Source organism: Pipistrellus hanaki (assembly GCF_964339955.1).
Source record: "Pipistrellus hanaki genome assembly, chromosome: 6".
NCBI classification, from domain to species: Eukaryota; Metazoa; Chordata; class Mammalia; order Chiroptera; family Vespertilionidae; genus Pipistrellus; species Pipistrellus hanaki.
In genome coordinates this window covers 7,838,632-7,851,573 of record NC_140508.1, presented here as the reverse complement: position 1 = coordinate 7,851,573, position 12,942 = coordinate 7,838,632, and the positions used below count along the sequence as shown (strand labels likewise).

Here is a 12,942-nt window from a genome sequence, read left to right as displayed (position 1 = left end):
TAATACATGTCTCTAAAACCCAAAATTTGTTGAAATAGGACCAAAGTAAAATCATAATAATTTTTCCTATATAATCTCTGACTTACTTTTTATATGGCTATTGTATACAAAAAAGACTGAAGAAAGCTAGCCGCCAGGAAAGAGCGCCAATTGCCTGCAGCCACCATGCTTTGAGAAGCTCACCCAGCTAAGTGGAAAAGGCACTGGAGGACTGAGGACCTGGGCAACAGTCCCAGCAAACCTCTGGCCCACAGCCATGGCAGTGAAGCCAATTTGAACCTTTATACCTCCTCAGATCTCACCCGGGCAACACCCTGAACTGTAAGAAATAATAAAATGCTGTTGGTTTAAGCCACCATGTTTTGGGGTGGTTTGGTAGATAACTAAACAGCCAGAAATCCACTTTTCCAGCCAGAACGAATATCACATCTGAGTAAGAGGTACCTTCACAATAGTAGCTCACTGTGGTTTATCAATAGAAATGCTACATTCCTTCCATTCAAGGATGCCCATCCACTGAAACATTCAGCCCAGTAAACCCAGTGCCTACACTGTGCCTCACTCGGTCAACAGTGTTAAATGATATAAACCACCATAGTAATGGCAGTAATAAGGGCAACTAATATTTACCAAGTATACTTACTTACAAGGCTTCATACTAAACTTTTTATTAATTTAACCTTCACAAAAGCCTTTATGGATCACTAATATGACCATCTATAAAATGGGCATATTAGTGATCACTTTCTGGCCATTTGACTCCAAAGTTGTGCTCCTAACCATCACTTTCAGTGCTCCTTTGAGTACTATTCTACTTTTCAAAAACTGCCTCCTGGAGAAACCAAGATGGCGGCATAAGTAAACACCTAATCTGCTGCCTCGCACAACAATTTCAAAACTACAACTAAAAGACAGAATGGACATCATCCAGAACCACAGGAAAGCTGGCTGAGTGGAAATTCTTCAACTAGAAGGAAAGAGAAAAGCTCACGGAGAATCAGAGGAGCTGCAAAGGGCTGAGGTACAGAGACACACATGCGGAGAGCAAGGGCAGCTGAGTGCCTGGCTGGCTTTGTCTGGCGGAAAGGAAAAGGAAGCTCCCGACTGCACCGAACCCCAGTTCCGACTGTACTGAACCCGTCCCAGGCGAGACCCTGTGGACCCAGGCTAATACTGGGAGAGTCTGGACAGTCAGGTAGAAAGGCACATGGAGACTCGGGGGAGCCTTGGAGGGTAGGGGTCTGGAGGCATGTGCACACAAGTGAGTGCAGAGAGGGCTGACTGTTGAGGTTGCCGCTGGTTTTCCCTAGCAGGAGGGAGTTAGAAGCTCCTCACTGCACTGAACCCCAGTTCTGACTGCACTGAACCCCAGTTCCGGACAAGCTCCTGGGGACCCAGGCTCTTACGGGGAGAATCTGGCCTGTCAGGCAGAAACTCAGGGGAGCTGAGAAAGGCAGAGGCTTGGAGGTGTGCGCACAAGTGCGCACAGAAAGGACTGACTGCTGACTGTGCTGCTGGCTTTCTCGAGCTGGAGGGACCTAGAAGCTCCCTACTGTGTTGAATTCGAGTTTTGGGCAAGAATTTGGGAATTCAGATTCATTGGTGGAGAAACTGGACTGTCTGGCGGTGGGCGAAACTCAGAGACAGCTTTCTCTCAGAGATGCTTGCAGCAATTACCACAGGACACTGAGACCCAGGGGCCACATGAAGCCAAGACTGTCTGCTCAGCCCTGAGATTCTGCCCCATCCAAGCTGAGCAAGGAGCCTTTTGCAAATTTGCAAGTCTTGTCTCAGAAGGGTGTCTCCAGCACAGAAGTTCTCTAGGCATAGACACAGCTGATCCTCACAGCCACCTGGCCTAGAGGTCAAATTCCTCCAGTGATAACAACAAAAATCAAGACTTAACTACAACAAGGCTGTACACATAGTCCACAAAGGGGTGCACCAAGAGTATCCACCTCTGGTAACTGGGGAAGCCAGCCCACAGTGACATATAGGACACCTAGTACACAAAGCTACCCTACCAACTCAGGGAAGCAGTAAAAATGCAGAGACAAAGAAACAGATCACAAACAAAAGAAATGGAGGGAAACAAACGACTGGATATAGAGTTTAAAACCACGGTTATAAGATTACTCAAGAATTTCCTAGAGCTGAAACCGGTTTGGCTCAGTGGATAGAGCGTCGGCCTGCAGACTGAAAGGTCCCAGGTTCGATTCCGGTCAAGGGCATGTACCTGGTTGCGGGCAATGTATCTCTCTTATCGAGGTTTCTAACTCTCTATCCCTCTCAAATTCCTCTCTGTGTAAAATCAATAAAAATATATTTAAAAAACAACAACAACAAAAAAAAAGAATTTCCTAGAAAAGACCAATAAATTTAGCGATACCCTCAAGGATATGAAAAGGACCAACTAGAAATTAAACATACACTGACTGAAATAAAAATATTATACAGAGACCCAACAGCAGATTAGAGGAACGTGATAGTCAAGTCAAAGATTTGAAATACAAAGAAGCAAAAAAACACTCAACCAGAAAAACAAAACAAAAAAAGATTCCAAAAATTTGAAGTTAGTATAAGAAGCCTCTGAGACAACTTCAAGCATACCAACATCAGAATTATGGGGGTGCCAAAAGAAGAGAGAGAGCAAGATACTGAAAACCTTTTTGAAGAAATAATGACTGAAAACTTCCCCCACTTGCTGAAAGAAATAGACTTACAAGTTCAGGAAGCCCACAGAACCCCAAACAAAAGGAATCCTGAGGACCACATCAAGCCACATCATAATTAAAATGCCAAGAGCAAAAAACAAAAAGAGAATCTTAAAAGCAGCAATAGAAAAAGTTAATTACCTACAAGGGAGCACCCATGATTGTCAGCTGATTTCTCAACAGAAACTATGCAGACCAGATGAGAGTGGCAAGAAATATTCAAAGTGATGAGTAACAAGAACCTACAACCAAGATTACTTTACCCAGAAAAGCTATCATTCGGAATTGAAGGGCAGATAAAGAGCTTCACAGATAAGAAAAAGCTAAAGGAGTTCATCACCGCCTAACCAATATTATATGAAATGCTGAAAGATATTCTTTAAGAAGAGGAAGAAGAAGAAAAAAGTAAAGATAAAAATTATGAACAAATACATATCTATCAATAAGTGAATCTAAAAATAAAGTGAATTAAAAATCTGATGAACAGAATAAACTGGTGAGTATAATAGAATCAGGGTCATAGAAAGAGAGTGGACTGATAATTCTCAGGAGGAAAAGGGAGTGGGGGGTGCAGGAAGAGACTGAAAATTATACACCTATGGATGAGGATAGTTGGAGGGGAGGTAAGGCACAGGGTGGGGTGGGAACTGGTGGAGGGGAGCTACGGGGGGAGGGGGGGAGAGAAGGAGAAACAATTGTAATAATCTAAACAATAAAGATTTATTAAATTTAAAAAAAGATACTAATCCATTAAAAAAAAAAAATTCCCATCCACTTGCCTAAACAATTTAAACTATAAACACCAATTCCTATTATTAGGAAACGTGGAGGCCAGCATTACCCTAATTCCAAAATCATATAAAGACACCACAAAGATATAAAATTACAGGCCAATATCTCTGATGAACATAGATGCTAAAATCCTCAACAAAACATTAGGAAATCTCATCCAGCAATATATTACAAAGATCATACACCATGACCAAGTGGGATTTATTCCAGGGATGCAAGACCACTACAGCATTCACAAATCAATAAACATGATACATCACATAAGCAAAATGAAAGACAAAAATCACATGATTATATCAATAAATGCAGAGAAAGCACTTGACAAAATCTAACACCCATTTTTGATAAAAATTCTCAGCAAACTGGGAATAGAGGGAGCATATCTCAACATAATAAAGGCCATATATGACAAACCTACAGCCAACATCAGACTCAATGGGTAAAAACTAAGAACAGGAATAAGACAGATATATCTGCTTTCACCATTTTTTAAATTAAGGTATTACATATGTATTCTTGTCCCCCATTGCCCTTCCCCACCCTCATCCCCATTCATGCCCTCACCTCCCTAGTGTCTGTGTCCATTGGTTAGGCTTATATGCATGCATATAAGAAGTCCTTTGGTTGATCTTTCTTTCTTACCACCGCCCTCCCCTATCTTCCCTCTGAGGTTTGATGATCTGATCGATGCTTCTCTATCTCTGAATCTGTTCTTGTTCAGTTTATGTTGTCCATTATATTCCACAAATGAGTAAGATCATGTGATATTTATCTTTCTCTGACTCGCTTATTTCACTTAGCATAATGCTCTCCAGTTCCATCCATGCTGTTGCAAATGGTAAGAATTCCTTCTTTTTAACCACAGTGTAGAATTCCATTGTGTAGATGTACCACAGTTTTTTAATTCACTCATCTGCTTATGGGCACTTACACTTTTATTCAACATAGCACTGGAAGTCCTAGCCACGGAGATCAGACAAAACAAAAAAATAAAAGGCATCCAAATTGGAAAGGAGAAAATAAAAGTCTCATTATTTGTAGATGGCATGATATTGTACATAAAAAACCCTAAAGACTCCAACTAGATTTAATAAATGGATTTGGAAATGTAGCAGGATACAAAATCAACACCTAATAATCGAATACTTTTTAAAATATCAATAATGAATTCTCAGAAAGAGAAACTAAATAAGCAATCCCATTTACCATTGAAACAAAAAATTAAAATACTTAGGAATAAAGTTAGCCAAGCAGGCAAAAGACCTGTACTTGGAAAACCACAGGACATTGAAAAAAGAGACAGAAGATATAAACAAGTAGAAGAATATACCATGTTCATGGATTCGTAGAATCTCCATCATTAAAATGTCCATACTATCCAAGGTAATCTACGATTCAATGCAATCCCTATTAAAATACCAAAAGCATATTTCACAGATCTAGAACAAATACTGCAAAAATTTATATGGAACCAAAAGACCCTGAATAGCTGCAGCAATCTTGAGAATGAAGAACAAAGTTGGAGGAATTACAATACCAGATTTCCAAGTATACTACAAAGCCATCGTAATCAAAACAGCCTGGTACTGGCACAAGAACAAGCATATAGAGCAACAGAAACCATAAATCAACCCAAGCCATTATACTCAATTAATAATATTTGACAAAGGAGGCAAGAGCATACAAAGAAATCAAGCACCAATCAGAAAGAAGGTATGCACCCCTATGTTCATAGCAGCACAATTTACAATAGCTAACTTCTGGAAACAGCCCAAGTGCCCATCAGTAGATGAGTGAATAAAAACCTCTGGTACCCCTATACCATGGAATACTGTGCAGCAGTAACAAAGAAGAATCTCTTACCCTTTGAGACAGCATGGAGGGTCCTGGAGAGTATCATGCTGAGTGAAATAAGGCAGTCAGAGAAAGGCAAGTATCACATGACCTCCCTCATGTGGAATCTAAGTAACAAAATAAACTGATGAGCGGAGTGGATCCAGAGACATGGAAGCATGGAACAGAGTGTGAAATCTCTCAGAGGGAAGGCAGGGGAGGGTGGGAGGCAATCAACCAAGGACTTTGTGTGAATATATACATGGCCCATGGACAAGACAATGGGGTGGTGATGGTCTGAGGTGGGGGCAGGGTAGGCTGGAGCGGGCAAATGGGGAAAAAAGGGACATAAGTAATACTTTCAACAACAAGAAATTATTAAAAATAATATTAACAATATTAAAACTAATATTAACAATATTAAAAATAATATTAACAACTATAGTAATGGCAGCTGATATTTACCAAGGGTTACTTACAAGGCTTCACAGTAAGCCTTTTTATTAATTTAACCTTTACAAAAAAGCCTTTTTGGATCACTAATATGCTCATTTTATAGATGAGGCCACTGAGGCTCGGAGTGGAACAGGATTTCACCCTCTAACCATCTGACTCCAGAAGCCATGCTCCTAATCTTTAAACACCAACGCTTTGGAGATGGAAAAGGGAAGAGCAGAGGGTGACTTCCATTAAAGTTAGCTGTTTGGATGATTGGCACAGGCCCCCTTCACAGGCCGGAATTAGTGAACTTGATGTTTACCAGCGTGCTCTCCCCCTGGACAGGGAGCTGCCTGACCCGAGTTCACCTGTGTAGGCCCAGAACAAGTCTGTGCTCAAGAACCGTTTGATGAATGGAAAGGGGAGCTTCCTTCGCCACCAAGGTGAACTTGCACGTCCAGGATGATCTCTCCCCCAGCCATCAGTCCTCACAGGGATGCGAAAGGAAATGAGGTGACAGATAGGGGCAGGAGAAGGAGACGCACCCCAAACAAACGTCGGCGCCAGTGATCAACAGAGCGGGGCTGGTGCCCAGGACCCCTAAGAAATCCCACGCTGAGAGCGGGATCCCCGCCCCCAACTCCCAGGCACTCTGAGAAGTCCCCAAGAGGACGTGGGGACCCTGGGGAGCCCCTCCTGCCGCGGCAGCTGCCCCAGGAGATGGAGGAGGAGGAGAAAGTGACAGGAAGTTAGAAGTTGCCCAACAACCAAACTCTTACCCGGGAGGGGAAGGCTCCCCATCCTCGGCCGCCCCGCCCCGTGAGGAGGGGCCGCCACCAGCGGGTCAAGACAGTGGGGGGGGGGGGGGGGGTCCAGCTCCTAGGGTCCCAACCAAAAGGGTCCGTCCTGTGCGCCCCGAACTCTGAGAGACGTGGCCAGGGCGGGGGCGCCCCAACTGTTACTTACAGTCGTCTAAGTCATCCTGCAAGTCCACAAAGTACAGGGGGATCTCTGGAAGCCAAGAGACACGGAGTTACGAGGGAGCTGCCCCTGCGGGCTCCGCGGCGGGCAGGGTCCCGGGCCCCGCCGGGCGGGCGCCGCTGAGGAGGAAGGGGTCGCCCGGACACCCCCACAGCTCGACCCCACTTACCCGCCATCTTGGGATGGGCTTGGAGGCGTGGTCCGCGGCGGGGGCGGGGCCAGCTCTCCCGGCCACGCCCACTATCCCCGGCCACGCCCCCGGCCCGCACCTCCCACGAGCCTAGCGGCGCCGGACGGCCCCGCCCTCGCGGTTAAGGTGGCTGCCGAGGTGGGCGGGGAGGTCAGGTGACCCGGCCGGCGTCCCAAGATGGCGGCGGCGGCGGCGCCCGGGAGGCCTAGGCACCGTCCCGGCTGCTGAAGCGAGTTTCGCGCGGCTGGCGGCGGACGGACCGGGGTCGAGAGCCGGCGAACGGGCGGCCGCCGCGTCAGCACGCCCGGCGGCCGGGGCTGGGCCGAGCGGCGGCGGCGGCGCAGGGGAATGCTCTTGCGGGCCCCGGCCTGTCCCTCCTCAACTTAGGGCGGCGGCGGGCCCGCGCCCCGGCTCCGGGGCCATGGCGCTGAGAGAGCTCAAAGTGTGTCTGCTGGGGGTGAGTGGCGGCGGGCCGGCCGGGAGGGCCGCGGGAGGCCGGGCGGGCCGGGGACCGGGCGTGCCCGCGTCCTGCCCGCCCTGCCTTCAGCCTCCGCGCGGGACACCGCCCTCCAGCCCGGGACCCTCCCTGCACCCCTCCTGCCGGCAGGAGGGACCCTCCAGTCCCTGCAGGAGCCCGAGGTCTCTTCCCGCCCCCAAAGGGCGGAGAGCCCTCCCTGTCCCCCCTTGTCAAATAGTTTCCTACTCAGGTACTAAAGTTGGCCAAGTCCCCTAAAGTCAAACAGCAGCCGCTCCTTGGGTCCTACCAGCAGCATGAGCAGCCTTCCCTGTCCGCTCGGTGTGTTTGAACTTGTGGACTGGCCCTGACACTTCTCACACTCACTTTGCTGCGGGACCTTCAAGTCAGGACCGCTTCCTGTCCCGTAGGGTTGGCGGGGCCACTGGCAGGCGCGCGGTTGCCCTCCTGCGCTCCACCAAAGCGTTCCCCAAACCAGCCTTTCCCCTCGCCGTCCAGGATGACCCAAAAGTAATGCAAGAGTTGCCCCTTTACTTTCTACAATTAAAAAGCAAGTGAGTTTGTCGCTGTTCACAAGAAGCAGAAACTTTGGGTCTTTCGAAAGGTCGCAAAGTCTTAAAAACTGCAAAACCCCTCTCATTACTCCCACTGAATCTTTATTGAACACACACCCCCACCCCCCTTTGTGTCGCTTAACTTCTAAAATTTATCCAAGATGAGTTTCCTGAAATCCTGAACTTTCAACACAAGGTAGTTTTCAGGTTTGCAAGCAGATGAACCATACTCACTCATCGCATTCTCTTTCAGGACACAGGTGTGGGTAAATCAAGTATTGTATGGCGGTTCGTGGAAGACAGTTTTGACCCGAACATCAACCCAACTATAGGGTAAGAGATGAAGTTTATTGAATTAACATCTCACCACGTGTGTCGAAAGTCCTTTCAAATAAAGAGTGTGCTCCAGGGACAGGCCTCTCCATTGTACATGCTAGCAGACTCAGCGACGTTGGTTTCATCATCTCTGGAAGGTCTTGGAAAAGATACAGTGAGGATTGCTGTGTTTAAAGAAAGTTATCTTTTGATTAGTGAGGAGTGGAAACTTCAAAATGAAAGTATGAATTAAAGTTTAGCATATGCATAGAACATATGATCTATATCTCAACAGCAGTGGATCTATTCCACCTTGAAATATGGCAGGCGGAAATGGGTGTGGATACTGATGCTATCTTTTCAGGCATGTCAACCAAAGATATTTAGATGATTTTCATATTTCCTGACAAGTAGAATGGGACCCAAACCCTACCCATGAATTCTTGCTCTGGTAGTATTAATGAATTGATAAATGTATGTTGACATGTAAGATTTTTTTTTTTAGGGTATCTGGTTCTTTGGATAAGTGACATTGACTAGCGATTGGTGTTTGACTTAGAGAAAACCTCAGGGTATTCAAATATCGTACTATTTATACTTTATGAGTTGTGTTTTATAGGTTTTAGTACTATGTTAGGCTTGGGAAATTAAAGAGCTGTTAGGTTATTTTTACTGCAAACCCCCAATCAAATGGTTTCTTCCATTTAAAGAGAAAGGCTATTCTGCCTGGTAGAGAAATGTTTTACTACATGTATATACATATATGGAAGCCTGGAGATGAAATCGCCACCAACTTTCCGAAATTCAAATGCCTTTCAGTATCCTCCAAAAAAAAGAACTGTTTACAGCATGTTTGTGGCATGACCTCATTGTCCTCAGGTCCTGCCTGTTGCTACCTGCACGGGACAGTGAAAGGACAGGAAGTGATAGCAAGGAGTGCTGATGACTCAATGAGTGACACACCTGTTACCTAGTCAGAGCTGCAGACACAGCTCTGGAGGAGCCAAGAGCTCCCTCAAAGGAGAGAAAAATGAAGGGTGTGTTTCCAGCAGTTGTGCAGCTCGAAGCCCTGTCCTGGGCATCCGCTCCTCTCTGTTTGCAGCCCTCCCAGTCTGACGCATGTGGGGTTCCTAACCTCCTCAATCCCCACTCCTCAACTCACCATGTGCTCCTGGCTCACATTTCACAGGAAAAGGGAATACTGCACAAGGCTTTCCCCTTATTTCCTTCCACCTTTCCTTGTTTCCTCAGCCTCAGGAAGTATCTTCCTCCTTCATGACCAGCTGCCCACACACCTGAGCCCCGAAGTCGTCCACTTCATCAGTTCTCCCCTTTCTTCCCCAGCCCTGCTTTCTCATAGCATGCAAACATGCTCTGTGAAGAGAGTACCAGTACCCAAGTCTAATGCTCAAATTGTGGGCTCTTGAAAGAGAAGTTACTACTTCCTCAACTGCTGCTCACTCCTCAAACCACTGTTATCTCAATTCCACCTCCGCATTCCACTAAAACCACATTCCCTGAGAACCTTTTTCCTGTCTAACTACCATAACTAATGGCTTTTTTTTTTTTTTTCTTTATTCGTTCACTAAGTGCCTACTATAGGCCAGATGCTAAAATGGCTGCTGATGACTGAGACCTGGGATCAGCAAACCATGGTCCTTTGGCCCACCTCCTGTTTTTGTAAATAAAGCTTTATCGAAACAGTCACACCCATTTATTCACATACTGTCTCCATTGCTTTGGGTCTTCAGTGGCAGAGCTGAATAGTCGTGACTAAGACCCTATGATCCAAAAAGCTGAAAATATGTACTGTTTTCCCCTTTTCAGAAAAAGTTTACCAGCTCCTGATGTAGATAAACTTGGTTCTTGCATTCATGGGCCTGACCTACAAGTAGGAGAAACGTAGCCTGAAACTTGTGTTCTGGAAGTGATTAATTTGACCACTTTCTGTGCTACAAAAATGTGTGGAATGAGTCAGTGTATAAGGGGCCTAACCTTATAGGCTTAAGGAATGACTGATTTCTTAGTGGAACAGTGAAGGTATTGAACACTTGGCAATACTGATATTTAAATATTGAAAAAATGAGTGGATTATACGTCAATAGAAAGTTTAAGGAGAAATAGTTTTGAACAGCAGAAGGTAACGAGGTAGTATTGAGAGTGGTGGGTAGCATAGGGGAGGGCATGTTGGAGGGGTCGCCAGGAGGCTGGTGAGGCAGCAGGGTCTGGGCCCTGGAGATCTGGGGAGGCTCCCACATCACAGGATGTCTTAGAATTAAAACTCCCCTGTCTTTCCTAGTTCCCTTCCTGTGTCACCCCTGCCTCTCCTCCCACTTATTTCATACATAGTGGTCTTCCCCAAGTTGTGTCCTCCCATTCCCTTCCACAGCTCAGCTCCACTATGTAGTTAGACTCAAAGTTAACTTCTCCAGCCTTTCTCCTTAGGACCTGGTCCCCTGCAGAACTTGATACTCCTCCTCGGGTCCTTCATCCCTCACTCCCATATTCATGGTCTTCCCTAATGGGCCAAATGGGGGGAAGAGCATGGCCCTGAAGAACCATCCTTCCTGGACTTAGATCGGGGCCTCAGCCTTGTGCCAGCTGGGAAAACTTCTGGACAACAGACTGAGCCTCCCTATTGGGGATTGGGAGGTGATAGACATGCCTGCCGCAGGGGTGGTTGGGAGAATTTGGTGACATGCTGGATGTGCACAGGAAGTGTACAGAGAGTATTGGTGGTTGGTGGTAGTACTATGATCAGATGCCATTTGTCACCACACCGTTCTCCATCCACACATTCTACTTCCCCAGCCTGTATGTGCTTCCTCTGTCCAGTCACCCTCTCCTCCCCATCCCACAGCTGGAAGCCCTCATCCTGCCCTGTTTGGACAGTGGTGCAGCCTGCTCTTCCCACTTCAGCCAGTTCTCACTGCTTTTGTCTGAGCCTCTTTAAAAACAAGTCTGATTTTCCCTGCTCAAGACCATGGCAAGACCCAGCCTCATCTCATTTGCTTCCTTCTTGCTCTTCCTGCTCACTTCTCCCTACTCCTCGTGCACACAAACACACCAAATAAATACCCTTTCCCACACATGAACTTGGCATACACAGTTCTCCCTGGATGGGGGAGCTTTTCTCGTCTTTGTCCCCTTGGTAAGTGCCTGTTGATTTGTTAAGATTCAAGCTGCTGTTAGCTCCTCTACAAGTTGCAAACTCCAATGCCAACAGGGGCCTAGCAAGAATGTAAATGAGGAAGATGGCCCAGATGGAAGAACTTGAGGATCTCAGGTGTGAAATGCCTCAATTTTCTGCCTTCCCTGCACCCTACTCCCTTTTTCTTCTTACCTCTATAGCCACTTTCCTTCATCTCCTCTGGTTCCTCATCCTGTGAGTCCTCCCTTTTTATATATGATTCCCAGGTAGACCCTCCCTGATTTCAAATTCTTGCTTGATGATCTAATTCATTTTGTGGCTTTTGGTTGCATCCTTAGCAGAGATTTTCAAAGCCAAGGCTTTTTTTCAGTTGTATACATGCCTATGCTTTGGCCCCTCCCCCCACAATACACATGTACTAGGTAAGACTGGCCCAATAAAATCACCTTGGTAATGAATTGCGGTCACTAATGGGGGGAGCATATTGTGTTCTTCAAGTGTACTGGGATGGAAAACCAGTTGAGTATTATCAAAGATTTGACTTCTTCCTTTGCAATCTATATGCCTTTTATTTCTTTTACTTGTCTTACTCCATTAGCTGGGACCTCTACTACTTTGTTTTGGAGTGGTAGGAAAAGTCAGCCTTACCTTTTTCCCAGTCTTGTCGGGGAAAAGTATTCAGTTTTTTATCAGTAAGTAGGATGGCTAGACTGCATATTTTTAATAGGTACCCACACTATCAGGTGGTGAATTTTCTTATCTGCCCCTAAAACAATGAGATTTTTTTATTATGAATTGTGTTGAATTACATCTTTTGAATTGTTTTATGCTTTTTCTTTTTTAGTTTAAAATAGTGAATTAAAATAATGCTGAAATATTAAACCAATGTAATGTTCCTAGGATAAATGTTACTTGATTATTATTATAATTTTAATACATTATTGGACTTGATTTACTCAAATTTTGCTAAGGATTTTTGCCTCCATGTTTATGATGGATGTTGATCTGCAGTTTTCTGTAATATCTTTCTCTAGATTTGGTATATCTGGGCATCATGAAAGAAGAGGGAAGTGTTTCCCTCTCTTCTCCTCTTTTGGGAGAGTTTGTGTAGAATTGGTATTATTTCTCCCTTAAAGGAGAAATGAAGCCATCTGGGCAAGGAGTTTCTTTGTCAGAAAATTACAGATTCAGTTTCCTTACTAGATATAGGCCTGTTTATTTCTTCCTGAGTATCCTTTGGTAGTTTATGTCTTTCAAGGAATTGGTCCTTTGTGTCTATGTTTGTTTGTTTTTAAAATATATTTTTATTTGTTTCAGAGAGGAAGGGAGATGGAGATAAAGATGAAACATCAATAATGAGAGAGAATCATTGATCAGCTGCCTCCTGCATGCCCCGCTATGGGGATTGAGCCCACAACCAGGGCATGGGCCCTGAACTGGAGTTGTATTGTGATCTCCTGGTTCATAGGTTGAAGCTCAACCACTGAGCCAGTCTTGCT

The 12,942-nt window shown here is 45.4% G+C and overlaps 2 protein-coding genes across 7 annotated transcripts in view; one reads left to right on the top strand and one right to left on the bottom strand.

Moving 5' to 3' along the window:
* LOC311624261 (serine/threonine-protein phosphatase 4 regulatory subunit 1-like) overlaps positions 1-6,949 on the bottom strand; it is an 83,896-nt gene extending 76,947 nt beyond the window's left edge. For 4 of the 6 annotated variants that reach the window (XM_084887246.1, XM_084887252.1, XM_084887249.1 and 1 more), the window contains exons 1-2: positions 6,928-6,949; positions 6,744-6,788 (exon numbers count right to left, since the gene is read on the bottom strand). In XM_084887246.1, the coding sequence (XP_084743372.1) occupies positions 6,744-6,788; positions 6,928-6,934 (52 nt within the window). In that variant the 5' untranslated portion in view covers positions 6,935-6,949. Of the gene's footprint in view, positions 1-5,369; positions 5,422-6,743; positions 6,789-6,927 lie in introns of those variants that run through there. The other 2 variants (XM_084887248.1, XM_084887247.1) reach the window with 2 other exon arrangements.
* Positions 6,950-7,100: 151 nt separating this feature from the next.
* The window catches only part of RAB22A (RAB22A, member RAS oncogene family), a 54,839-nt gene continuing 48,997 nt past the window's right edge, over positions 7,101-12,942 (top strand). The window contains exons 1-2 of the mRNA XM_084887277.1: positions 7,101-7,405; positions 8,231-8,310. Of these exons, the coding sequence (XP_084743403.1) occupies positions 7,370-7,405; positions 8,231-8,310 (116 nt within the window). The 5' untranslated portion in view covers positions 7,101-7,369. The remainder of the gene's footprint in view (positions 7,406-8,230; positions 8,311-12,942) is intronic.